Below are 27101 nucleotides of genomic sequence, written 5' to 3'. Positions count from 1 at the left end.
TCTATAGTATAGTCTTACCAAAAATGAGGTCTTATCAAAAATGAGGTGTCTGTGTTATTTCCTCTAATGTCACAGGGCTCCACTTCCTTTTTATTTCTGTCATGCTTGCTGTTTTCAAAAGAGTGCATGGATAAGACCAGGATTTTGTTAAAAGTCAAAATTCAAGATATGTCAACATTGAATTGATATCTTACCACAGCTCTCACCAAGTTTGACCGTATTAAATTGAATAGAAACCGGAGTCAAATGAAATTAAAGTGAGTCAGTAACTTGAGATCCAACCCATAGTGCTCTAGTAGCTGATCCAACCGTCTATGATTGTTTTAGCACCAAGCCAGCTCTCTGTTTGGATTTCTTACAGTTTATACGGAGAAACACAAAAATAACCTTTGGTTTGTATTAATGCGGTCAGCATGCATGGAAACCCAAGCATCCTGGCCCTGCTGCGTGTTTGTGCATCCTGTAACTTGGGGACCCAATAGTGTGGAATCAGAACCAGAGCGCGGCCCAGTCCTCTGGCTCGTTCAGAAGGCGCGGACCTCTCCTCGGTTCTGTTTTTTTGAACTGGGGTTGACCTTCAAGTATTCCAGGATGTTTTGGTCACACCTGTTCTCTATATCTGTCTCTCTCTCTCTATCTACCCCCCCCCCCCCCCCACAGTTCCTCTTCCAGCAGATGGGTATGGTGGTATGCTTCGTCAAGATCCATATCCGCCCCTACATGGACGACATCTTCACCCTCATCAGAGTAAGTGAACCCCAGCCCGTCCTCAGTCCTCACCCTGTGCCCCCAATTTCGGTTTCTCTAGGGTTCAAATATCGATTCTGCCATGTGCAACGAAGCATTGATCAGCTGTGGCAGAAATATTCTGCCCTGGCTATAGCTGCTGGGATGAAACATTATAGCCCATCTCACCCACAACTTATGGGATCACTGCCCTGGACTTCCTTGGTTGACTTCTGCTGAAGGCCATAACAGTGTTTTTGCTGGTCATAATGAAACAAAGAGATCCTTTCTTGCCACCCCCACCCCCACCCTCCTCCTGCTCTTTCCCCTCTACTTCTTGCCTCCACATCAGCAAAAGGAATACTCATTGAGGACTGTATATAAAATGCCACTGGCTACTAAGAATGCTTCCCAGAGCAACGGAATTGGGGTTTTGAGGGTCTGCAGGCACCGAAACGGCACCCCGTTGAGCCGCTGCTCTTTAGTGTAAGGCCGAATGGGCCACATTTATGAGGTGCAACAGTCACTTTTTCCACATGCGGTCACCCTCTAACTGTGACCAGACCCCGCAAATGGCAGCCCCAACAGTCCCCAAGGCCGAGTGCCTCCAAAGTGGTGTCAGGTAGATAGACGCTAATCCCCGTTTGGACCACGTCTGGCCGTCGGTTGGATGCCTGTAAAGCCACTTAACTGTCCAGGCCCCTGAGCGTTCTGCTGCGTGGCCTCCTCACACACAAGAAGCACAGTTTGACCCACTTCTGAGAAAATCCACCTGGCTCCCTTTATTGATCGCTTTCAGCCGTGCCGGATGAGGTAGACTTCTGGTCACGGGACTTTTGGCTGTACTTCGACCCCTTTTAAACACTCACTGTTCTCGCTTTGGCTGTCCAAGCCCCGAAATCTGGGTCAAACTCTGTACCATCATTAATTTGAGAAAAACATTAGATTTTGGGATACTAGATAATGCCCCTGTCTGTGTGCTAATCCTTTGTCAACACTGTTGCTTCGGTGATATGCTTTTTTTGTATGTGATGAATCGATTTGTTGTGGTCCTCACAGGAGTACTGGACACCCAACAATCCCATGCAGAATACCATTATCCTGTTGATCGAGCAGATAGTGGTTGCTCTGGGAGGAGAGTTCAAGCTGTACCTGCCCCAGCTCATTCCCCACATGCTGCGCGTCTTCATGCACGACAACAGCACAGGCCGAAGCGTCACCATCAAGGTAAGTTTAAAGTGCTGCACGCATAAAGAAGTTTCTGTGACCATGTATGCTTTTGTGCACTTACACATATAGTGGGCAGTGAAGCACAAAAACTCTAATTTTATGTAGATAGATAAGAATATCAGGCGCCTACAACTCCAATCCTTCACAGAAAAAATGACAGAGCTTTCAATGAACCACATTATAATCAATAGGCCAGAATCATATGTGTGTTTTTCATTCATATGTGAATTGTTAATTAGATGAGGTGAACTTCTCCCCACTGTGAAATATGATAATAATAATAATAATAATAATGTTAAATTTAGATAGCACTTTTAGGGTGTGTAATGTCTGTCAACAGCTCCTCAAACTCCTCCAACTTCCAACTAAGTGTGTTTCCCAACAGACACACCTGGTAGTTTTCCAGCTCTGGTCTGGCGTCATCCCAGCAGTTCTAATGAACTCAGGGGAGTGGAGGTGGGAAAAGTGAATGTCCATACCACATTTCTGTCATGTGCTGTCATTCATGATGCCATGGGTAACACCCATCAGATAAATGACTACAGTAACACTATGACTTCTATTGTAGTTCTAAAGGCACGTGATGACGCCAAAGTTTAAAAAAAATATTCGGTCTCTTGAGCTTCAAATCCATAGACGTGAATGTCGTTGCCAGTGGGAGGTGGCCTTAATACCTTTATGATGTTCTGTAATACCTATGTAGTATCCTTACTCTCTATTGTGTTCCTATCGCACAGTCTTAAATGTCTCGTATGGTAACGTGTTCCTATCGTACAGTCTTAAATATCTCCCTCAAAGTATGTTATGATTACGGCCTCGCTGCATAGGGTTCGGTTCTGTTAATAAAACAAGGTTCGGCAGAATCCGAATCCCCTCAAAAAGCTGAAGATTCAGCTGAATACTAAACTGAATCTTGAGTTCGGTGCACCCCTAATTATAGTTTAAGTCTACCAATGAAGTGTGGAGCTACTTTGAGCCAGCACACAATGTTAAGCTAATTCACTAACTCAAGACTTCAAGGCCATCATGGATATAACAAAAACAGAATGGATGAAGGCAGCAAAGCTTTCAGATGTGTGAAACCATACCACATACCATAACATTAATTCCTGCAGGCACCCCTGGTAAAATATGTAACTATTAGTTGTTAGTTTTTTCTATCCTTTTCCACCTAATAAAATCCATATTTGTCGACCATTTTGAAAAGGGGCCAAATCCAAGGTGCCTATAATTCTAAATCTGATCAGAGCCCCTATGTAAGTTTCTCTCACAAATGTGATGCTTTTATCATAAAAGGATAACATGTTATGGAAATTTGAGCTTAACAGCTCCGTGAAAAAGTATCATTGTGTTTTGTCAGTTTATTCAGGATTTGGGACACCATCACAAACCCATTGCCACCTTTTGCAAATTTGTTTTATGGTTTTCAAATATGTTTCTGGCACTATGAATACACTCAGGAAACTAGGCCTTACACACAGAATTAGAAGCAAACTTTTCATCAACAAATGCTAACGGCAGGACAGATGTTGTGCAGTGATCCAGTCCGTCCATGTGGCCAATCTCCTGGGCAATGCAGTCCGTCAGCCCTGATGACTAAAATTACTGACAGACTGTCTTTTACAGTCCTGTTATTTGGGTCATCACGTAATGGTTTATGTGGACAGTCGCCATTACTGTCTCAAGCCCCTGCATGGAGAAGCACATGGAGTCATTAAGAAATTCAGATAGGATTTTGTGGAGAAAGAACAGACCGTGCCCAGTGTTTATCCTTAATCAGACTGTATTCATAGTCCAGTTAGTGGGTCAGCCCGGGCCCCCTGGATCCAGCTCACCTTGACAGGCATCCAGAGCTCTTCATGTTTCCAATCAGCACATGAATTAAATGCATATTCAAACGATAACGATCACCTTGATGATGCAGTGATTCATTGGGTTGAGATAATCTTGGAGTGTTGTCCTTTTGTTCATTTCACTACAAATGTGTGACGGTGTCGATGTATGTTGTTTTTTGTTCTTTCTTTTAAGCCTATCATTTACAGCATGTGCCATTCCCTCACGCACAGGCTACGGTCCCCTGCGGTGTTCTTCTTGGGTAGTCTGCCGCCACATACATTAAACAGAAAGGTGCCTGATGCATTTGGCAACATAAATGTTGTGTACCATAGCATCAAGGTCACAGTATACTTTGTAGAAAACAGGGCAGGCTTTCTAGTCCAGCAAATGTGCCTCTGGTAAGCCAACTTAATAGATTCCTTTATTCACCCCTAAATTATTAGCAGCTGAGAGAGAGCAGAACTGCCCTGAGGTACTTTGGAGTTATAACGACCCTCTCTCCAGTACAGGCTATCTATGGCACACGAACGCACGCTCTCTCTCTGGAATTGGAATTTGTCCTCATGCCAGTATTGTGTATAATATACCCCATATTTTGCTTCTCACATAGTGCAATAGTTGAATAAAGTAAATCAAATTAAGTTAGCAAATCCAATCAGTCCCTGTAACAAGTGTGTTAGATTCTGTGGTATTATGGCACAAAATGTCAGAAAAACAATGTCAAAACAGCAGTTGGGTTGGGTAATTTGTGTCTTTTGAAATAGCTTAAGTGAAATGATATAATCTTAGTGACGTAATTGTCCAGTTGACAGAGCAAAGTTAGCATATACTATGTAAGGTATGTGGTGTTGTCTTAATTGCCTCAGCCTCCAAGTCTGCCTGTCCACCCACTGGTGGAAATGACTGCTGCTGAGTTCACCTGAGATGTGTCCAGTGATCTCAGTGTTTGGTTACTGCTGTTCCTTTATCAGGCTAACACGCTCATAAAAATGAAACCAGGTGAACGCACTGATACACCAGCATGACTCTCACACAGTCAGTGCGAGGCCTGGCTTAATTTAGTTTTTTCCCCCCTCTCATAATTTTCCAACCATTTCTGCTTCCCCTATGTGGAGGCCTTGTAATAACCCAAGAATTGTGTTTTGTTTGCAACCTCACCCGAAAACACATGTTTCCGTGCTTCCCACAAAATACAAAATACCAAATGTATGCAAACACTTGTGGTTCTCCCCAACACAAAACCCAAACTGTCTAAACCACTTTGGAGACAATCCAGTAACACTGCAATACATTAAGTCCGGAGATTGCAGCCAAGGGGATGCTGTCGAGTGACTGGAAACCTTTAGGGAGCACTGCGCCATCAATGAAAGCGTTTGTGTTTTTTGCATGAGGAATGAACTACTTTCCCACCCACTAGGGAAGGATGGAGCTGACAGGAGATGCGCTCATGTTAGCTAGCGCTAGAAACCACATGTGCACGATGCCTTCAGGAGTTCAAGCCTCCTTCCTCGATACTTTGTAGTCTAAAATCAGTGACCTCTCGCATCTTTGCCTCCCTACTCTTTGAAATGTTTATCTGCACCTCTTCTCTGCGGTGCCGAAATAAACGCTCATTTCACGGCGGTGTTCCTCGAAGCATGGATTAAGATGTGGGTTTTTACATTAAAAAAATACATTTAGGGCATGAGCTAGATTGTGGTTTGGGAAGAGACTCTTGTTTTGCACTTCAAAGTAAAAATGGGAATATCGGAGCCTCCTTGCGCCCCTCAATCACGTTCCATCAAAGTGGGGGAATGGTGCTCCGCTCCGAGACCCAGATAAATAAAATATCAGCTGCTCGCACACGGCGCACCGCAGGCTAATCTAGCAGACTCACTGCGATTATTCAACTTTTTCAACTCCGGAGGCTCATATCAGGGGAACAGAGAGGGCAAAAACACACCACTTTTTATCTCTGCGTGCTGCTACTCTAAGTAGTTATGAGTGCCCTGCTCCCACATCTGGATAGACCATAACAGGCGGCCGGTCTGGAAATGTGCCAGCGCGTCGGCAAACGTTTAGGGAGGCCATGACGAGTGGCGGTCTGAACTATCTTCCAGCAGACGTGCTGATGAAAAAAATGAAAAAGCGTATCTTCGTCATCCTCCTGGCCATCCTGTCAAGTGACCTTCGACCTTCCTGTGACCTGTCTCTCACAGCGACTGGAACATCTTCAACAAAAATACAAGCTCCCCAGTTAGATAAACAGATCTGTGTTCTTCCAGCAAGTGTTAATGACACCAGGTGGATTGTTGCTATTCATTGTCGTGGGGAAAATTAACTTTTACTATGTTATCTCTTGCACACCTGGATAGTGAGTTTGTGGAGGACCCCAAGAGGGATTGTTGAGCTTCCCCTGACTGTCCATGGTCACTCGACGCTTGCTTCCTCTGACTTGTTTCTGCCTTTTTCTGTCTGTCTTTCTGCAGCTCCTCAATGCTATCCAGCTCTTCGGTGCCAACTTGGACGACTACCTCCACCTGCTTCTGCCCCCCATAGTGAAGCTGTTTGATGCACCGGATGTTCCCTTACAGGCTCGCAAGTACGTGTCCTTTCCAACACAGTTTTATGACCAGTCCCTAAGGATTCTCCACTGTAGACAGTGAGGACATCACTTGTGTTTTCCCAAATATTACCTAAGTTGCTCTGCTCCTGGATCCTGTGTCTTTGGTTAGCTGTTCAGATGGATGATAAAAGCAGCATTGTGTTCCTGGTATGAAACCAGAGTGATTCGTGAGAAAATGTCTGAACAAATCTCAGAAGGCCGTTACTCACTCACTTTCACAACAGGATCGCTCTGTGTAAATTAAATCAACCCTTATGAATGTTTTTTTTTTTTTGTTGCCCACTCCATTACACTCAATAAATGTAAGATTCTGCAGACAGATGGCTTAATGGACTGCAGTCTTTCCTTCCAGACAGTTGTGAGGCATGCCAATCAACACAGGCGCAGAGTGGCTATGCCAAGGCGCTCTCCAATTTGCCTGTGCGATGCAGGCCCCGTTGGGTCTTTAGGGTTGGTCGGCCGCTCCAGGGCCAGTGACGATCCCTTAGATCTTGAGGTTTGTGCAGAGTCGCGTTTCAGCACGGTGTGGCGGGGAGCTAGCGAGCACACAGAAATCGATCGACGTGCAGATTGATGGGAGCCAGGCTCATGTGACGTGTCTCCTCCAGTGTCAGGAAAGTGGGGGTTTGCGGGAGAGGGCGCGGGGCTGATCACGTCTCTAATGCACGGAGCAGAACCCTACTGGCTCCTCATCTGTCGGCTCCAATGTATTGTACCGTACCGTACTCCCAGCAAAAACACTTTGCACAGGCAGGAGTCTGGTTTGATCCTGGCAAGTGTGTTTTTCTTTTCTTTTTCCGATTTTTAATAGCAAATGTGTTATATCTATTTGGGAGGGAGAGAGAGAAAAAAAACAGAAACGTTTTCCAAAACAGGCGCTGGGTTGGGTGGCGGTTATCGCCGTCAGTCATCATGCCCTGATGAGTATGTAGGACTGCCTATTGAAAGCCACCTTGCTTGTGTGAGCCTTTTCCACATGGCTTTTGACTAAGCGTCAGTAGCTGTTTTTGTTTCGCTGGTCGGTGCGATTTTCATTTAGCATGGTTTTATTTGTCCCCCAAAAGCAGTTTTATAGTGTTCCTTGGCCTCGATCCCCACGGGCTAGCATGTGGTGGTGATAGCGAGTGAAATTCCCTTGGCCAACCAAGGAAAACACTCCTGAAATGACCTGGAGTTTATGTCTTTTTACCCACTGAATTTTTGTTGTTTATTTTGTTTGTTTGAAAATAAAAGTGAAAATTAAGTGTTTTGAAAGTGGAAACTGTTTTCTTATGCCATATTGGTTTGTGTGTTTTCCCCTCTCTGTGCTTACCCCGCAGGGTTGCCTTAGAAACCTTGGACAGACTCACTGAGTCCCTTGACTTCACCGATTACGCCTCTCGCATCATCCACCCGATAGTTCGCACCTTGGACGGCACCCCTGAGCTGCGGTCCACGGGCATGGACACCCTGTCCTCACTGGTCTTCCAGCTTGGCAAAAAGGTGCGTCTCCGAGATGTTGTCTGGTCACGCCTTGCCACCATTCTGGCATGTTCTCTGTGCTCTCACCGCCAGGCCAGGGGCCAGTGCACTTTCCAGAAGGAGGAGGGGGGTGCTGAGGCGCACTCCCTGAGGGCTGTGCTCTGGTGATGCTGAGGTTACCTACCCCCTGCTGAGGAACTTCCTGCCCGGCCTTCCCTTCAAATGCACCCACGCACGAGGCACTGATGTAATAGAGCGGGGGGTGGGGGAGAACAGAGGATGGAGGATAATAAGAGAGAGAGAGAGAGAGAGACAGAGAGAGAGAGAAAGATGGAGGAAAAAGGGGAGAGAGAGAAAGTGTGTGAAGGAAAGAGTGGTGTTGGGGGGAAGAAAGGCAGAGAAAGAGGGAGATGAAGTCATCAGTTGCCCCCCTATTCTCCATCTACCCCCCTTCTTAGAAGTCCCAAACCACCAGGGCTCAATTTAAGCTGTCTGGCCTCAGACATGAAAGCAACAGCCCGAAATGAAATGGGGGGGGGGGGGGTCGGGAGCAGGCCATTGGCCTCTGTCAGAACACGGTCAGTCTGTCATTTGGGATCGGGTACACATGCTCCATGCCATGTGCTGCACACACTCACATGGGAGGCAGGGACAGTACACACACACACACACACACACACACACACACACGCACACACTCACATGGGAGGCAGGGACAGTACACACACACGTAAGCATGCAAATATACTCACGTAAGCATACTCAAACACATGTAAGCATACACATACACTCACGTAAGCATACTCACATAAACAGTCATGCTTACACACACAGACACATCTGTAAATGCACATCCGTGGTTGATGAACACATTTATGCATTCACATGGCAAAGCCAGGAAGTAATCTCAGAACCATTACGTCCCTTACGTCACTCACACATTAACTCTAAATAATGCTCTCTCTCTTTCTCGCTCTCTCTCTCTCTCTCTCCCTGTCTCTGTCTCTCTTTCTCTCTGGTTTGTTGTGACCTACAGTACCAGATCTTCATCCCCATGGTGAATAAGGTGATGCTGAAGCACAGGATCAACCATCAGCGTTACGACGTTCTCATCTGTCGAATCGTGAAGGTCAGTCCCTCCCTTCTTTTGTCTTTTTCTCTCTTTCTCTCACTCCTTTCTTCCACATCCACCCATCTTGGCCGAGCTCCAAGTCAGCCCCCTCTCTGGCGTTCCTCATATCACGAGAGGGAAAAGAGAAAAATTGGTATGTGGAGTAAAGTACCACTGATGTCATGCACGTCTGCTGAAAGGAGAGGACTTCCTACACCCTGAAACAAACAGGCTCTTGTGTCCAGGTGTAGGTCCTCAGCTTCTCTTGTTACGTTACTCACCGACCGGTTTCCCCGACGCGCCAACCCACACATCCTGGCCCAAACACATGGCCCCCAGTTCCACCCCGAGAACCATTTAATCTTCTCACACTCTGGACATGATACTTCCCACCCTTAACTGTCAAGCCAGTCATCGCAAAAACAAACACAGGGAGCACATAATGTACTTGACCCGCTTACGGCAGTTCTCCACTTCGTCATTTCAAGGAAGGCGGAAAAAACGGAGTGGATGGTGTTTTCTTTTTTTTTTACTTTCTCTTTTCTAAAAAAAAGAAATGAAAGAAATCATGTGGCTCAGGTTTATCTCATCTCCATGGACGGGCTAGAACAAAAGAGTGCTTGTTGGGATTTGGCTTGGTCCCCCAACGCAGGTTTTCTCATTTAGGTTAGCCACGCACAGGTCTGCTCTAATTAAGACTCCATAATGGACTGCATGTGTGGGGGCCGCTGGCCTGACTTGATGGACAGGTCTTTTGTGATTCTGTATTTGATTTGATTTGATTTATTCATTGCTTGTTGTTGCTGGCTCTTTTAGGGGTACACCCTAGCGGAGGAGGAGGAGGACCCACTGATCTTCCAGCACCGACAGCTACGGGGGAACCAGGGTGACGCGCTGGTCAGCGGCCCCGTGGAGTCGGGCCCCATGAAGAAGCTGCATGTTAGCACCACCGCCCTGCAGAAGGTGGGCACCGTCAGGAGAACCTCTCTTTCTCTGTCTCTTTCTATCTCTCTCCGTCCCTAATTGTAGACGCTTTATTGGCATGAGCATAAAAATGTGTGATATTGCCAAAGCATTATGTTTGCCTACTTACAAAGTATGTCAGATACATCAGAAGGGTATGGTGGTGGTCTCTCTCTCTCTTGCTCTCTCTTTCGCTCTCTCTCTCTCTCTCTTTCTCTCTCTCTCTTTCTCTCTCTCTCTCTGTGTTTCAGTCCAGCCCAGCTGTGATCTACTTTGCTCTCCCCCTCTCTGTCTCTCAGGCCAACTATTCATCTCCCACAAACTCTTTCTCCTGTCTTTAGTTCTAGTTCTGTTTGCTTCCTCCTTTCTCTCACTCCTCATTCATCAGTTCTATTTCCCAACCCAACCCAACTCTTCCTGTCCCCACCTTTGTCTGTCTGTCCTATCTGTATTTCTATCTCTTCTATCTCTTCTCACTCTCTCTCTCTCTTACCTCTCTCTCCCTCTGTCCCTGACGTTCATTCCCCTTTGTAAACACTCATTTTGTTAACATTCCACTTTCATTAGAACTGAAGTCTGTGGGAACATTTAGTCCGGTACCAGTTTCTTTTCATTTGCTGCCACACCATTAGAGGCTCCTTACTCCGTAAATGAAAGCGGGCTGTTGTAGGTTGACACCAGCCTCCGTCTCGGTCAGTGACACTGTCTGGCCTGGGCCCCAGCTCAAAGATACGCAGAGCACTGTTGTTTAGTAAGTCCTTGATGAAGAAAAGCATCTTGGGTAGTTAATTACGAGCTGTTTGTCGTCTTCAGCTCTCACTGAGGAGGGACTTGGGTGGGTAAGGAGGGAGCAGTGAAAGATGGAATGAGGACATGGGGTGAAAGCCCATGTAATCATTGTGGAAGGACCTGTGGCTTAGGCACACCACTGTGCTGTGTTCTCCTTTACTGGTTCTGACAGAAGTTTATTTTCACTCCCTGCCCACCTTGGATTGGGTCTCGCAAGCGCCCTGTTGACGGACCACCAATTTAAACAGTGGGCTTATCTGGACTTATCTGGCTCGCTTGTACAAATTCCTGCTCCTGTTACCCTCAGAAGCACTCAGTGTTAGTCATGTTTTAAGCCCGGCTCGGAACGCAGTAAACTTGGAACAACCTGTTCCGTTGAGTTCTACCAGCTAAGCTGTCTAAGTGGCGTTTGTAATTCTAGAGCCGCTTGGACAGTGAATTGTTTTGAAACAAATGGAATCGGAATTCTTGCAGAATTGGTGCCGTCAACATCATCAATACCCTGTGAAAATCCCTCCCTGGAAAAAGAAAAGAGGATTTACTTTGGGGTTGAAACCCTAGCTCAGGACCAGATCCATTGAGAGAGCCATCAGTTTAGAATATTATAATTAAAAGGTTCCTTGGCTCTGTGCTGGCTCTGTGTTGTAGACAGGGGAGAGCGGTGCCCAGATAAACAGTGGCGGCGGTCCATGAATCGACCAAGTGAGGATTGGGAGGCGAATCCGAGCTTTATGAGCGATTGCCCCCGCAGCTGACTGGAAGGGGCCAAACGAGGCGTGAGGAAGGGGCCAACGGATCCCCGCTGAGGCATAATGCACCCAGCACTGTGGTCTCTCTCATCTTGTGCGTGCTTGCGTGTGAGTGTGTGTGTGTGTGTGTGTGTGTGTGTGTGTGTGTGTGTGTGTGTGTGTGTGTGTGTGTGTGTGTGTGTGTGTGTGTGTGTGTGTGTGTGAGTGTTCTCGCCAGAGAGCACGTGTGATGGATTCACACGTGTGGCAGGTCTTTCCATCCTCCCACCACCACTTTAACCCACCTGCGGGTGCAGTTGGTCACTCAAGTGCCAAGTCTCCAGTCATGTGAGCTGTGTACGCGTTTCCCGCTGCCGCCGTCGTGACTGCTTTAGTCCTCACCTAAGTTATGGGCCACGTGAGGCAGACCAGACGCGCCTGTCCGGCCGCTCATCCGTCCGTCTACTGTTCCACGTCCAACACTCCTCCCCCCCTCTATCCAATTGACTGTGGTTGTCAGGTTGCATATAACTCTCTCCGGTTATGGGCTGAAGGAGAAAGCTGGGAATCTGCTGAGTATCTCTTCCTCTGTCTATGTCTGTCTGTTTGTCTCTCTTTTCTTAACCTGTCCTTTGTTATATATCCATTTGTTTCTCTAGTCTATGTTCCTCAACAGCAGTGTCATTGCCACAGCAAGAAGCGATGTGGCTTCTTGGCTTAGGCACTGTGGATAATGATGGTAATAATCTGTGTGTGTGTGTGTCTGTGTGTGTGTGTCTGTGTGTGTGTGTGGTGGCGCCGCAGGCGTGGGGCGCTGCCAGGAAGGTTTCGAAGGACGACTGGCTGGAGTGGCTGCGGCGTCTGAGCGTGGTGCTGCTGAAGGAGTCGTCCTCGCCCGCCCTGCGATCCTGCTGGTCCCTGGCGCAGACCTACATCCCCCTCGCCAGGTGAAGCTCCCCCTCCAGCACCACAGCCATCAGCATCCCCCTCACTCTCTATCTCTGTCTGTCTGTCTGTCTGTCTGTTTTTGGGTCTGTCTGCCTGTCTCTGTGTCTTGTGACTGTCTTGTGACTGTCTCTGTGAGTCCCTGTGAGTCTATTAGTTTGTCTTTTTCTGTGTGGTGCTGTGCCTCTGCCCCTCAACCCATCTGTGCGTCTGTTTCATAATTGGATCCAAGACCCTCACCACCTCCAGCCCCGTTCCTTCGCTCTGTGTCCTTTTTTTTGTTTTTCGCTTCTGTTATTATCCACCCCTGGGCGCCCTTTATCAAGATTCTCGCGCCATCTATTGGATCCCTGATTTTATTGTTGCTTTATTTATCCCACATCTCCACACACTCCAACAACCTTCAGCTTTAGATCTGTTTTTGAACATCCAGTCGTTATTGAAGGCAAGATAAATAGTTCAGTTATTTTTCAGTTGGATCATGTCTGTCTTTTCTAGGCAATTTTTCACATAGATGCTTTCACATAGAGCAGCCAGGCAGCTACAGTGCTACACTCTGGGCGCATGAACATGGGAGCTACCAATAATTGTGGAGTTTGTCAGGTCTATAGGTTTTGAAACTACCTGATGTTCATGGCCTTCCAACTCAGTTTTGTAGCTGTCTATTCCTTTTCTCAAAAGCCACCTCAAACTCATTGGTCTGATTGTTGTCGTAGGGACCTGTTCAACGCTGTCTATTCCTTTTTTCAAAAGCCACCTCAAACTCATTGGTCTGATTGTTGTCGTAGGGACCTGTTCAACGCGGCCTTCCTGTCGTGCTGGTCAGAGCTGAGTGAGGACCAGCAGGATGAGCTGATCCGCAGCATTGAACTGGCCCTCACCTCGCAGGACATCGCCGAGGTCACACAGACCCTCCTCAACCTGGCCGAGTTCATGGAGCACAGCGACAAGGTTAGAGACGGCCACGCACGCACGCACACACACACACACACACACACACACACACACACACACACACACACACACAAAGATATGCATGCATGCATGCACACACACACACACACACACACACACACACACACACACACACAGACATGCATGTATGTATACACACACACACACATATACACACACACACACACACACACACACACAAATCCCAACTCCATTTCACCATCCTCTTACATAATTAATATTAATGCGCAGATACATACAGGATCAGTATCACCAAGGTCACTACAAAATCAAAATGAACATTCAAAATTGCCACATATTACAGCATAAATTCACATAGTCTCATTCTCTTTCAATTTGCGGATGTGCTTGAAGAACTCTAAGAACAGTTATTTTTAGAGTTAAAAAGTAATGTAAATTATAATATCTCCAGGCCTTTAGAGTTCCCCAAATGCTTTGGAAGCAGAAAGTGCTGTTTAAACATCTAGGGGTTACCACTTTTACCATAAATTCATCCACTTGGAATGATTGAGAATTCTTCAAGCTTCTAATTTTGCCCTTCCTTTTGTTTGCATTTCTGCTAATTGAAAAGACTGCTGCCGAGAGGCCTTTGGAAACAGGGCAGATCGTTCAAACCACCACATTATTAAACTGAATTTAGGGAGAACTTGGTTGCAGGATCCGTGGGTAAAGACCAATTTGAAATGAATTTAATACTTTCTAGAGGAAGAGGAGGAAAATGGTTTGCAGCTGACACGCTTATTTTCCCAGTTGCCCTCTGCCAACTTATTTGTTCTGCTGAGCTTATGTTGAAACTAAAGCATATCCTAAGCACCTTGAGATTTAATGCAAATTAAAGTTGGGTAAAATGAGCTGTTTATATAGCCTATCCCTTTGCCAAGGAGGCACCAGGTCTGTGGGATCCCCCTGACTTTTTCTTTTTGGGAACATTTGTGATGCGTAAAGGTGCTTATTAGCCACATGTTTTGCCTGTCAAATCTTGCTCTTATCCAAAAATTTCTCGTAAATATTCTTAAATGTCACGACCCATCTGTCCGTGACGGAGTTTGTACTTTCACAGAGAACAAACACAGCTCAAAAAACACACTTGTTTTCCATCTGCATTTGTTTTGTGCCATTTCCCAGGGTCCTTTACCGCTGAGAGATGACAATGGCATCGTGTTGCTGGGGGAGCGGGCGGCTAAGTGTCGTGCCTACGCTAAAGCCCTGCACTACAAAGAGCTGGAGTTCCAGAAGGGTCCTTCACCCCTCATTCTAGAGTCCCTCATCAGGTAAGAGAGCCTCGCCATCTCACTGCTTCAGCGCCCCTCAGACCCATATGCATATTTTACCACCACCACTCGGTGATAATGGAAATTTTTACATGGTTTTGGAGTGGGTGGAAAATGTCCCTGAAATCATGGAAAATATGAAATTCCTCTGCGTTTCTCCTAGGCCTTGTTTTTTGTTGAGCCATCCTGGGGGATTCCATTGTTTCTGGTTTGCACATTTGACGAAAGAGTTCTAATTTGGCAAACGGAGCGCTTTACGAGGTTTTTGACTTGCTGCCACGGCAAATGTTTAGGTGGGATGTCAGTCATGGTTTTGGACAAGAGCTTCCAGGTGGTCAGGTACTTAGGCCCCCTCTGAGTCAGGCCAAAGCAAAGAGGTCATTTCATTTTGCCATGGCAAAGAAGTGTAAACATCGCCAGTGAGCGGATTACATAACTCTACATCCTCCGTATTTCCATTTAGGTTGGAGGTTTCAGACAGCGTTCAGAGATCGTGCATTGACACGCCACAGATGCATCTGCTAATGTGTTTCCCTGAGATGGTGCCGTTGGTGTAGTAGTGTACTGCGGTTTGTAGTGCATTCCCTTTTGGAGTGCTTAGTATGTGAGGAAGGAATTGACTGCAAAGGACCTTCATGTTGTCCACTAGTATAGTGGATTTTTATAAAATATCACATGGGATAAACCTCACTAGTTAAAATTGTGTTATTTAGAATTGTATTATATAAGGATTAATCGTTGGCCTTGTGCTGGTGGCCTGCACAGTGAGTGGAAAGATTCTCCACAGCCAGGAGAAACACTTGAGACAAAATTGCCCTATATAACACATTTTACACGCTGACCTCCTCTGTACACCAAAACCTCCAAATCTTCTTGCACTTAATTTCAAGCCAGGGATAATTTCTGGACTGCATGTCAGTGCTTCTCGAGTTAAATTGGTTTTGGGGGGGGGGGGGTCTTGTCCCATCATCTGAGGCTTTGTTTTTATGAGGGGCTATGGAGTCGACAGGATAGAGCTGAGGCTGGAGCTCTGGCGGCCGTCTTACTACCTGTTTAGGTGGCACCTCCATGTCTCCGTCTCCCAGTCATCCTTTCCATACCCTCCTCCGCCTTCCATTTCACGTCTTTGCCGTGCACGAAGAGATCTGTTTCGCAGGCCCACGGTGGGACCTGTGCCTCTTTTCATCCATTGTGTGTGTGTGTGTGCCTCCAGTTGGGCCAGGCCTACCCAGAGAAAGCCTGTTTTCAATTTCATCAAGCCCTCCTCTTGCAAGCCAGTTGGCGCAACATTCTCAGACCGTCCATCTGGTTCTCACCTCTCCTCTGAAAGCACCCCCCCCCACACACACACACACACACACACATACACACATGCACACACACTTATGTGTGCAGAAGGGCCCCACATCATATATACTGAATGAATCTAAACACGAGCCAGACGCTCCACATTTGAGTCCTCTGTAATCAGATGTTGCGCTGGTATGGCTTCTGCGGTGGATTGAGTTGATGTCATCTGATGATTAGAAAGGCTCCCAAGCTGCTGATCCCTCCCATTCTGTGTCTCTTTTGGGTCGCTTTCTTTCCATTTCTCTGATCCCAAAATTCTTGTGTTGATGTAAGCCAAGCTTGAGTGCATTTTAAGGATTACTTAGTTAGAGATGAAATGTCACAAAGATGGAGCAGAGAAAGGCATTCTCATTTTAAGACTTGTGGAGTGATTGACCTTAATTTTGTTCAATCCCTCTTTGTCTTCGCTGTGGAATAAACCTTTAAGAGGATGTTCCACTCTTAATGACAGAATCTCGTGATTCCATGATAAATACTTCTTAAATGACCCTCTCAGATTTTCCTGCAACAGTCCTCTATTCAAGTTTTGTATGTTATCACAAGTCAGGTTTGAGTAGGAGTATAGAATGTACATTGTGTAATGATTTCATCTGGTTAAACTATTTTCACAAAGGGCTTTCCTATACAACCTTCTGCTAGACAGTATTGGTAGTAGAAAAGTGTGCATTGTTAAAAAATGCACCTTCTGAATGACCTCTATACAGGGATGTCTGATTGATGACTTGCCTTTGGTTGTAATCCTGAATCTCCTGAAAGATCAAATCTCTTTTACTAAAAATCTGAATGAATGAATAAAATTTCTGATTCACATTTCCCATGAATCAGCATTCGAAACGGACACTCGGCATCTGGCGATTTCTTGTCAATCGGAACATCCGTTACAAATACGCACATTCCCGCATTCTCTACCCAGTAGCGAGAAGGGAAGTGAGACCAATTTCTCCAGAAGTCTCCACACCTTCTCCAGATGCCGAGCCATTGAGTAGTGTATGAGAAAGTCACGGGCTATCCAGGAATGAAGGCTGGACTGATCCCAGAGGGGGCAGTGTGTTGAGCCTCAGGGACCATTGGGCCAGAGAGCAGTTAGAAAGCTGTGATGGCGTAAACAGATGGGTGGCTGGCTTATAGCTGGGTAATATTGACCCCGGCACACAGAAAGAGAGAGACTTTATGCGGGGACGGAGACTGTTCAAAAGACTCTGAGACTTAGGTCACCTGAGCGTTTCCCCTCTTGCTTCTGTTGGCAGTGGATCACAATGGATTGAATTTGTCATAACAGTGGCTTTTAGCGTAGAGGGCTGCCAAATGCTGTTAACAAATTTGGGGCTGGTTCACGGGGTTCGAGTCCCAGTATTGAGATTCCAAACTCCAGTAGTTGCCTATTTTATTCTTTCGGAGGGATATTGGCTGGCCATTAAATGAGGCACCTTCATTAGACTCAATTCTCTTAAAAAGAATCTGTGACGATTTTATGACCCTTTTTTTCCCCTCATTGAAGTGAATCTCTTATTCAGGCAGAAGGTTTTGATTTTCGTCTGGAAGGAGCTGGGCTGGTATTCTAAAGCACTGTTAAACGCTTTATTTACAGCTTAAATATGCGGCCTAGGGCTTCAGCGCTGATGCATTAGCCTGGCTTGGGCTTTGCTGGTGTATATCCCCCTGTCTACTCCCATCTGTTTATAGTAAATGCATCTCCAAATCATTGCCCCGGCACCATGAAATGGAATTTCAAATAAACTTTGGTATGTTGAGAGGTATAGGGCTCTAAAAGACTCTCAAGACTGTTTTATACGGCATCAGAGCTATCTCCTGATGGACCTTGTGCTGTTCAACCCCCTTCAGGAATCGTACATTTATGCTGCAAGAGAACTGGAATTGGAATGTTTCCAGTTCTGTCTGTCAACTTTAGGAGTTTGGATGTAGGAGCCGATGCAGAGTAGTGCACAGAAGTATGCCCACTGTAACAGTTGTGTGTCCTACAGAAGGCCTGCGGGCTCTTAACATTTCAGCATTTTAAAATGTTTTCCCTTACCCATGTCTGTCAACACAGCCTTCATTTGCAGATTTCCAGGATTGAGGTATTCATGCAGGGGAGGTTGTTTTGATTTGGTTTTATGGAGTCTGCTTGCTTGTCCACAAGACAAACAAGCAACAAAAAATGCTTTAAAAAAAAAAAAAGGAGACAGCTTTTTCCGTCCAAGTCATAGGAGTAGCTCTTTCAAATTCTTCTGCCTGATCTCTTTGCAAGTTCAGTTGACAGCATGGTTGGTGGGCTACAGTTATTTATCTGACCGAGCACATTGAACTCCCACAGAAGGCCTGTTGAAAAGCTCTGAGCATTTTTGTGAGTTCTAATTACAGCATGAATCCTCTGTCACACACAAGATGCCCACAAGCCAAATGAGCCACCATAGGTTAAATGAAGTGTGACAAAAGGATTTTGGCTAAAATAATATGCTAGTGACTAAACCTGATTCTTCATTGTTTGTCTTGCTAATGTCTTTCCCCTTTAGGTCATCTCACGCACTCTAGGTCGGTAAATATTTACTACTGGTTTTCACATTCAGTATCACTTCATCTCACGCTCTTGTTTTGGGCACAGATGGCCCCGTCAATTAGCATCAAACAAATGGCTTAATTGTCACAATCTCTTTCTCATGGCATCAGTTGAAAGCCGCTAGATGGATGAATGCTCAATTGTGCCAGCGTTTAATTGCATCTCCAGATACGCTGAGCTCCCCTAAACAGTAAACACATTGGCCTTTTACATTTTATAAGTGCATTCTTTCTGCTCAACTGCATCTCAAAATAGCTATAAAATGATTGGAGTGATTGCTCGACTGCAAAGTGCTTTTTCTGTCTACGCTTTTAAGATGGATATTTTACAACTAAAATGAAGGCAAAGCCTAGATCTGTTCCTCAACCTTAGAGCTGAATTAACGACAGAGGTATTGGGTGGGTCGCTGTGGTTCCCCAGTGGTTCCCCATCATGCACATTTGCGTGAAGGTCTTTCAGCAGACTGTGATGATGAATGGAGTGGAGAAAGCCAGCAGAGTGCAGGAAGTCAACGCAAACACGCACAGCACTGAAAGGTCACACTAGGCCACAAAGTTCCTACCTTTGCAGCCGTAGACCATTTACCACCAAGGCCTCGTGTGCCTCTGGAGAAACCATTGTAGCCTTGTGGAGAGGTTGATGTAGAAGAAGTACCTCTGGAGAAAGTCATTGGTGTCGGTTTCAAACAAAATCAGTCAGTGTCCGCTTGATGTCTGTGTGAATGCATTGTCCTGAGGTGTATTTCTCCCTCGCACATGAGTATGTGCTCTTTATCGACATTTGAGGAATCAAGGAATTTGCTTTCCTCTGGCTAAGAGCTCTGGGCTCTTGAAAATGATGGATCTCCTCTTGCCATCTAAGAGATATTTTCACTGAGGATGTGTCTGGCTTTCATCAAATTAGAGATGCTCACCGTGGAGGTACACTCTAAAGTTGTCATTCAGAATGGGGATCTACCGAGGCTCATAGCTACTGCTTACTCTCATCTCATTCTTGTCCGCCACTCAGAGCAAGCAGTATTAAAAAATCTTCCCAATAGCATGTGACCTCTCAGCAATGCCTTTGTGGGGTTTGCACTCTTCTGACAAAAGGGTGACACAAAAGGGTCTACTCATGTCAGCTGCCATGGGAATTTCCTGTGTGAATTTCCCATTGAATGCCAGCGTCAGCTACAGCTACTTGGCAACGGGGACAAGATAACAGCCTGACCTTTATTTAGTCAGTCACCTGCTGTGTATCAAAGAGTGTCCATAGGATGACAAAAAGTTGAGAAACCCTTAAGCCACTCATTTCATAGAGAAGGAAGTATTTAATGGGTATCTGGGTTTTAATTGCAAGTAGTGTGTGGAAGTAGTGTTTTTATTTTAAAACAGAGACCGAGACACTGATTTTTAAAAATACAGTTTTATTTTAGATTTGTCATCCATTAGGATACTATAAAGAGCTGTACACATTTTACAAATGTCATATTCATTTCATCTACATTTGCGCTTTTAAACAAAATAAAATCTGTCCTGTACCTGTCAGTCAAAGGTTGGTCATTGCTGCTCTAACTGATCAAAGAGGCTTGATAATAATGGTGGCTTTTGAGCATGGCTTAGTTTGAGGAATACAACCTAATTGCTTAAAAACAAATAAACAAACAAACACAAATACAATAAACACAAGGCAAAACTCACCTTCTATAGAACAGTGGTAAAAATGCTTTCATGAAAGCTTAAACAATTTAATACATTTAAAGATAAATACAAAACATCACTTATCATTTACAATCAAACGTGGTCCATCACACATCCAGGCAAATCCACAAGTACTGCAATCAACAACATGAAAAGAACATCCCAGAAATGGAATAAAAGCGGCATGTTTGGTTTTAAACTCTGATACCCAGGTTTTGAAGAAATCCCTTGACATTAGCATTGTGTTACGAAGAAGTTTACTTCGTTTGTAAAGTCTTTTAAGGCATGAATCCCTGAGGTCTGATCTTCATCTCCATGCGCTTCAGGGAGTAGCTGGGACCGTGCCAGCCGTACCAGGTGATGCCATCCGTACTCTGCTTGTTGTGCTTACCAAAGCGGTAGTACATGCCATTGGGGTTTGAGTCAGTGCAGCAGTTGTACCAGTAGCCACCTAAAGAGGGAGAGAGGACCAACAGAGTGTGAGAAGCTAGCCAGGCATCTGCAGGCCTGGGTGTTGTGATGGTTCAAGGTCTTAGACTGTGTGCTCTTTCTGAACTTTCCGAGCTTACCCTTGCGAAGTGCAGCGCAGTGATCAACACACTTGTCGTTGTCCTTGTCCTTTGTGCTGAAGTTGGTGTTGTTGTGGTAGCGCATTGAGTCACCGGCATTGCCGCTGTAGTTGGCGACGAATAGCTTGTAGCTGTTCAACTCGTTGCTGATGGTGAAGAAGCCGTATTCAGCATAACGAGTCTGTCCCTCCCAGTCCTGCAAGTTGGAAAATGTAGTCGTAAGATTCATCCAAAAGCTTGTCTGAACTTTGATTTAATATTCCTCAAAGGTGCTATCTGAGCCTACGAGAAATGTGCAAGTAATTTGAAGCACTAACAATGCTCCCACTGGCCTCGTAATAGTTTTCTGTGATCTAAAGATTATACCTGTGTTTATTTTTCACATTCACAGATATGTCAGTCAGCACTTTACACTTTCTCCTAAATCCTGCGTTTGAATACCATGATTTGAAGGTTTATTCATCACCTCCCTATTCTATCCTGTTGAACTCCCTGACCTCAGATATCCTGCATGTCCAGTATACTTTGGTTCCCACTGTCTAATACCCTACAATCCTTGTCGTCTATAGAAGAATGCGTTTCAACATTCTTCCCATTCCCTTACCTCCATCTCTATCCTCAGCACGGTAGGCTGGCGGGTCATGCGGAAGATGTTCTCATTGCCCAGCCAGAAATCCCCACGGATGGTGCCGAATCCCTTCTTGTACTGCTTCCAGTCACGGTTGAAGCTGCTCAGCCCCACCTTGCGTCTCTGGATGACGGTCCAACCTCCTCCATTGGTCTCCATGTCACAGAACACCTAGAGAGGCAATGGGCAAATTGAACAATTCGTTTGGGGAAGTTGCATCAAAGAGTTATCTTTGGAGGTTACGGTGGATTACGTTTGATGTATTTCTAATTTTTTGACTCACGTCCAGTTCAGGTGTGCCCAGGTAGTCATCAGAAGGAAGTTTGTACTCTCCTGAGATCTTGTAGTTTCTGGAGTACAGTGATGCACAGTCGTAGATGGCCTCTAAAAAATTGGAACAAGCAGAAGCAAAAATATTTAGGGAGGATTGCTAAAACAGATGCTAATGGTTATAAAACAAAACGAACTTAGCAGAATTTTATTCCTTCAAATTTACAATTAATGTCGTGCCCAGAGGGACACCTTAAAGGGGTTCTTGAAGTGCAAATTTGGATCTGGTCTCTTACTGTAGATCATGCAGGGAAGGATATGAGGGACATGATGCGGTTCAACTGAAGCCTCTCTGAACGCTCAATATGGTGATGCTATCAAGACCACTCTAGAGATCACTGCAGTGAAATCCTTCCAGCCCACCAGAGACAGACAGACTTTGACTGCTGCCATGGCTCTAGCGTGGCTAGGGGACTGTTAGCCTACCCATCAGCCCCCAGCTTTCGATCATCCACCTCGGCCGCCTCTGTGTAATTTGCAAATTCCTCTTTAAAGCTTTCCTGTGTTCTCTTTGCCAACAGCAGATAACTAACTCTGCAGACATCCAAGGCCCTAGACGGCTGGCTAATTGGGTATTAAAGTGCAGCATTGTGGCACGGTTCATTTAATGGCAGCTTTTTTTGACGGGAAATGATTAATAGTTTGTTGCAGCTTAAATGGCATTCCGTGGAAATGACTGCCGCTTGATGGGCTTGGGCATTGTGGGCAAGCCAGCAGGCTGCAGGTTATGAGTACAAATTACGGCTTGTGTGACACGGACAGCTACTGTGCACCAGACAGGCAGAGACTGTAATCATCCGGCATTCCCGGCAGCTTGCCTGAGAGCTTGGACAGCACCTTGCCTAATTACAGTGTTTAAAAGCCCCCCAAAATATGTTAACAGGTTATGCTGAACGCAAACGCATGTGCTGCTGAAATTCCTTGGATATCAGCAGAGCTAGAAGTGCCTGTTGGGGGTGGAGGGAAAGAATGCAGAGTGGACTACTGATGTCATCTTCTCAAGCCTCTATCTAGCCATCTATTATCCGCTCGTATTGGAAGCATATTTAGGACAAGTAACCTAAGCTTGAGCCCTTATTATCCTCTCTTTTTTTTCTTTCTTTTTTTCTCTCTTTTCAGTTAAGTTTGTCATTCTCTTCATATCCCCCTATTCTCCACTGAGATAAAGGTTCCATTCACTGTGGCAGGGATAATGAGCAGACATATGTGTGTGACTGTTAAAGCCATTTGACTTGTACACTTGGAAGAAGAAAGGGGATCGGGTATCTAGCTGCTTTTATTTGGGCCCTTTGCGAGGGTGGAACAGCGGAGTTTTTCACCGTAAGCTTCACTGAAGCAGACGGCCCGTGAAAGAGGAGAATGGACGCGGAAATCGAAGGCGAAGCAAATTTCCTGTGGCTGCGAGATGACAGCATAGTGCCAGAGACCTTTGTGGTGATTTATGCCGTGGCCAGCCGTATGGCTTTCACACCTGGACAGACGACAGACGTCACAAAGCAGCTGTCAAACTGAGGGGTGGGGGGGGGTGCTCGTCTCTAAGGTTTCGGCTGTTTTTTTTGCTTGACGGTGTCTTAGGTTTAACCCTAATTCAGTTTATCTGTTAAAGGAATTTTGTGATCAGCAAGAATCATATTTAGGATCAATCAATCAATCAATCATTCAAGTCCTATAAAACAGACAGTGTAAGAAGACAGAAGTGGGTAAAATTTAATTCAATTGCAAACTTAAAACTTGTAAAAACTGCATTTGAATAAATATGTTTTTTTTCACTGACAGCTACACATAAAGGGTGAGAAAAATACAGTGAAAAAACAGTGAAATCCCGTCCTTACAAGTTTCCTTAAAAATGCACCCTCTAAGCCACCCATGACTGCCCCTTGCCAAAGCCAGCCTTCAGTTTCTCCTCCCCAGCCCTTCTGTTAATTTGCCCAAAGACAAACACATCATCATGCATTTGTTTGATTATGAGTGAAAAATCACTTGCTAGTTTGTGACCCTTCAGTGTGAAAGTAACAGTATAGTACCAGTTGTGTGTGAGAGAGAGGGAGACAGAGGGGCTCTATTCTGGGCCAGTAGAGTGTGAAGTAAGGTGTGTGTGTGTGTCTGTGTCTGTCTGTCTGTCTGTCTCTCTGTCTCTCTGTCTCTCTGTCTCTCTGTGTGTCTGTGTCTTACCTGATGAGGTGCGTGTGTGGGCTTGGGCGCCTTGCATCTGCATGATCTCCACGCGGTTGTTGATCTCGGAGTACTTGCTCTCGGCCTCGGTGACGCGATCCTCCTGACGGCGGCTCAGCTGGTCCAGCTCCATCATCTGGCGCAGGATGTTGAGCAGGTCAGATTCCTGCTTGCCCCTCAGCTCCTCCAGCAGGCTGGTCAGGTTGGCCACCTGCACCTTCAGTGAGCGCACCTCGTCACAGCACTGGCCCTTGGGGGGCTTCGGCGGGGCCTGGCGCTTCTTCAGGGCGCCCTGGGCGGACGTGTTGCCCAGCAGCAGACATGTCAGCAGCGTGGCCAGACTCACCAGCACCCACTTCTGCATGGTCTCAGTAAGAAATTTAGAAAATGGAGGGAAAAAGCAGACAACAGCTTTAAAAACGAGCGTTTGACTTTGAAGATGTCAGCAAAGTCAAGTCAAAAGTCTGTCTTTGTCTCCTTGATTTGCTTGTGGTCCTCTTTTTTGTTCTTAGTGAAGAAGTTTTTCAGAGAGTGAGAAGTTTCGCCGCTGGTAATGTATCAGAAGTTGAGATCTTGTTGAGGTGGCGGCAGAGGCTCTTCTTCAGTGATGAGCTGTTCACTCTCAGTCTCTCGCTCTTGACTCTTCGGTGGAGGCCTGGTGTGGTGGCATCTTAAATATCTTCTCCCAATGCATCGAGGACCTCCCCTTTTTGGTTTGGGCTCACAGTCACTGACCCCCCTCCCACCCTCTGGCCGTCAGGCCCTTCCCACCCCTTCTTCCTCTCTCCCTCTTTCTCTCCCCCTCTCTACCTCCCTCCCTCCACCCGCTCTCACTTTCTCCCCTGCTCCCTAGAGCGCTCTCCCTTGTCAGGTCCCACCCAGTGGCCATGCCTTCGTCAGGTGTGGGGAGTTTTTGTGGGACACTCTCTCTTTTTTTTTTCTTGTGTGCAGACACACAATGGTGAGTTCGCCAAACAATGCTCCTTTATTTTCCAGTAAGGTTCTGCTTGTGTTGCCATGCATTTAACCCCTTAGTTTTAACGAGGAGAAGCCCTGATATTGTAGCACTGTTTTATTAGAGAGTGTGACTCATCTGTAGGAAGCTGTGCCTTTCAAACACCTTTAATTACCTTCAACTAACTTTTTTAATCAGGGCGATTAGTCTGCTGCCAAGATGGCTTTCGTGTCTTGGCAGTTAAATTTGTTGGCTGCTACAACGAAAGGAGTTTTTCAGTCATAGTAGGTTATGTTGACTCATGCAGCTTTCATTTTCACTTGAAAAAATATGACAGAAATTCTCCTAAAGTATGACAGAACTATTCCTGTGTTGCCACGGAAGGAGGAAAACCATTCATCCCTTTTGGTATAACTCTGGTTAGCATTTAATTATGTTTTGCCATGAGTAGGTTTTACTCAAACTCTCGTGGCTTACTGTAGATTGCTGTGTTGTTGACCCTGCCATAAAGGGATGGCTGGTCGCTTCTATGCATAAAGTATGCCTGTTACATCATTGTCTCTCGTTGCCTTAGTCATTCTTTTTTTTTGGTGTGTGTATCCTCATGGCTTTATCCGCCTGTGGAATCACTTTTGTTTCGTATTATACGGACAAACAAAAGAAAACAGATGTCTGGGGGGAAAGGAACTCCAAGAAACTGTTTTGGACGGAGGAGACTCTAATAACAGTAATATTACAAACTCATGCTGTGAGAAATTACAGTGTGAAGACCTGGTCCCCCTAAAGAGGGGGCAACGTGTGTACATGTATATGTGTGTGTGTGTGTGTGTGTGTGTATGTGTGTGTGTGAGTGAGTGTGTGTGTTGGAAGAGGTGGGCTATGTCTGGTAAGGGCAGGAAACACTTTCAAAGCCTCTGTCCCTGGAGATTTATTAGCCGCTCCTAGAAACACAGTGCTGCTGTTTCCAGCGCTACTCAAACACTCTCTCCGTACACTACACTTTTTTTACTCTCCTTGTACTGTTTCATTCATTCCATCACCTTTGAGACACCCTCCAATATCCTGTCCCTGGGGCTAATTTAAAAGCATTTTTAGGCGCTATTTTGGGCTGCTGGTTTAATTTCTCAAATAAAGTTTATATTATATGTAATGAAAACCATAAAGACTGTATTGGCTGAGATGTGTGAGCTGAGCCAAAAAAAATTTTGCACATACAGTGCATTTTAAGTCCAAGTACCTGTGTTTTTGTTTGTACTTTTTTTCCAGAGGTGTCCATTGAGCCCATACCTCGACAGTGTGAAATGAAAATCTCTTTACCTGGGACTGTGCTTTTGTAAACACCTTGGCACAAAAGCTGAAGGCCTGAAACCTGAGCCACGAACAGACAAAAGCAATATTTACCTAAATGGGGAAGGAAAAGAAAGAATGCTCGCGCCTCGTAGTTCTGTTGACCCCTGACCTTTAACCCTGTCAGCGTTGCGGGGGAGAAAGAAACCTAAGTGACATTGAGTCCTTAACTACCCCACCCTTGATGATGTCATCTGCCCAGGACATAATGGTTGCCTGGAGTCCACCCCAGGCTTTTCCTCTCCCCTAGGGCTGGGTGGTTGGGCCGGTCCGAAAAACACTGGTTTCTGCTTAGTATCATCCTCCAGGAAACACACTCGGGCGCTTTAATGAAGGATGTCTCTTAACAATCCCAGCTCTTATATAAGGTTTAAAGGCCCTTTTCTCATTTGAAATTTTTCCGGAATGTGGGAATATTTGGCTGAACGTTTTCTTCTCGTCGCAACGGGTTCCAGCTCAGTGCACCTCGGTGTGTGGCAACAATTTAACAGGTAACTCTCATCCATGGGTGCACATGCTGTGCTGTGGCCTCAAACAGAGAAGCCCTGTGCTCCCAGTTCCTCACTCATGCAGTCATCTCTTCCCATCCCACCATCTTGCAATAATAACCTTGTTTGTCTCCTCCACAACAAGCGCCAGGGATTTAAACAAGAAACGGGATACCCCATTCAGTAATTGTCCCGTGTATGTAAATAATTATTTTGTTTAGAAGGAATTTGTCCCCTCAGTAACATAATGGACTGCCTTTGATTAGTTCCTGTAAACAGTGCAATTCTTTAATACATTTGAGAATTCCAGTTCAAACTTTATGGTTTTAAAATAGCCATACCCAACGTTTACAACTTCAGGTAAAGTATTTACCATACTTACAGTA

At 45.6% G+C, this 27101-nt stretch overlaps 2 protein-coding genes across 5 annotated transcripts in view; one reads left to right on the top strand and one right to left on the bottom strand.

The window, feature by feature from the left end:
• The window catches only part of mtor (mechanistic target of rapamycin kinase), a 92641-nt gene that overhangs the window by 13629 nt on the left and 51911 nt on the right, over positions 1-27101 (top strand). For all 4 annotated transcript variants that reach the window (XM_076277173.1, XM_076277175.1, XM_076277172.1 and 1 more), the window contains exons 20-28: positions 661-747; positions 1786-1953; positions 6261-6373; positions 7717-7879; positions 8895-8987; positions 9786-9932; positions 12254-12396; positions 13183-13345; positions 14495-14640. In XM_076277173.1, the coding sequence (XP_076133288.1) occupies positions 661-747; positions 1786-1953; positions 6261-6373; positions 7717-7879; positions 8895-8987; positions 9786-9932; positions 12254-12396; positions 13183-13345; positions 14495-14640 (1223 nt within the window). The remainder of the gene's footprint in view (positions 1-660; positions 748-1785; positions 1954-6260; positions 6374-7716; positions 7880-8894; positions 8988-9785; positions 9933-12253; positions 12397-13182; positions 13346-14494; positions 14641-27101) is intronic.
• angptl7 (angiopoietin-like 7) lies at positions 19936-24417 on the bottom strand. Its single transcript, XM_076276350.1, has 5 exons — positions 23926-24417; positions 21707-21807; positions 21400-21594; positions 20796-20991; positions 19936-20677 (listed from the first exon to the last, which is right to left on the bottom strand). Exons 1-5 carry the CDS (start codon positions 24287-24289, stop codon positions 20505-20507), a joined length of 1029 nt encoding a protein of 342 aa, XP_076132465.1. The 5' UTR covers positions 24290-24417; the 3' UTR covers positions 19936-20504.

The sequence above is a fragment of the Alosa pseudoharengus genome, unplaced genomic scaffold (genome assembly GCF_046254945.1).
Source record: "Alosa pseudoharengus isolate Yale_2024_CS ecotype anadromous, Long Island Sound unplaced genomic scaffold, YU_APseudo_1.1 YU_APseudo_1.1_scf_9, whole genome shotgun sequence".
Taxonomy (NCBI): Eukaryota; Metazoa; Chordata; class Actinopteri; order Clupeiformes; family Clupeidae; genus Alosa; species Alosa pseudoharengus.
This window is presented reverse-complemented; position numbering and strand designations above follow the sequence as displayed.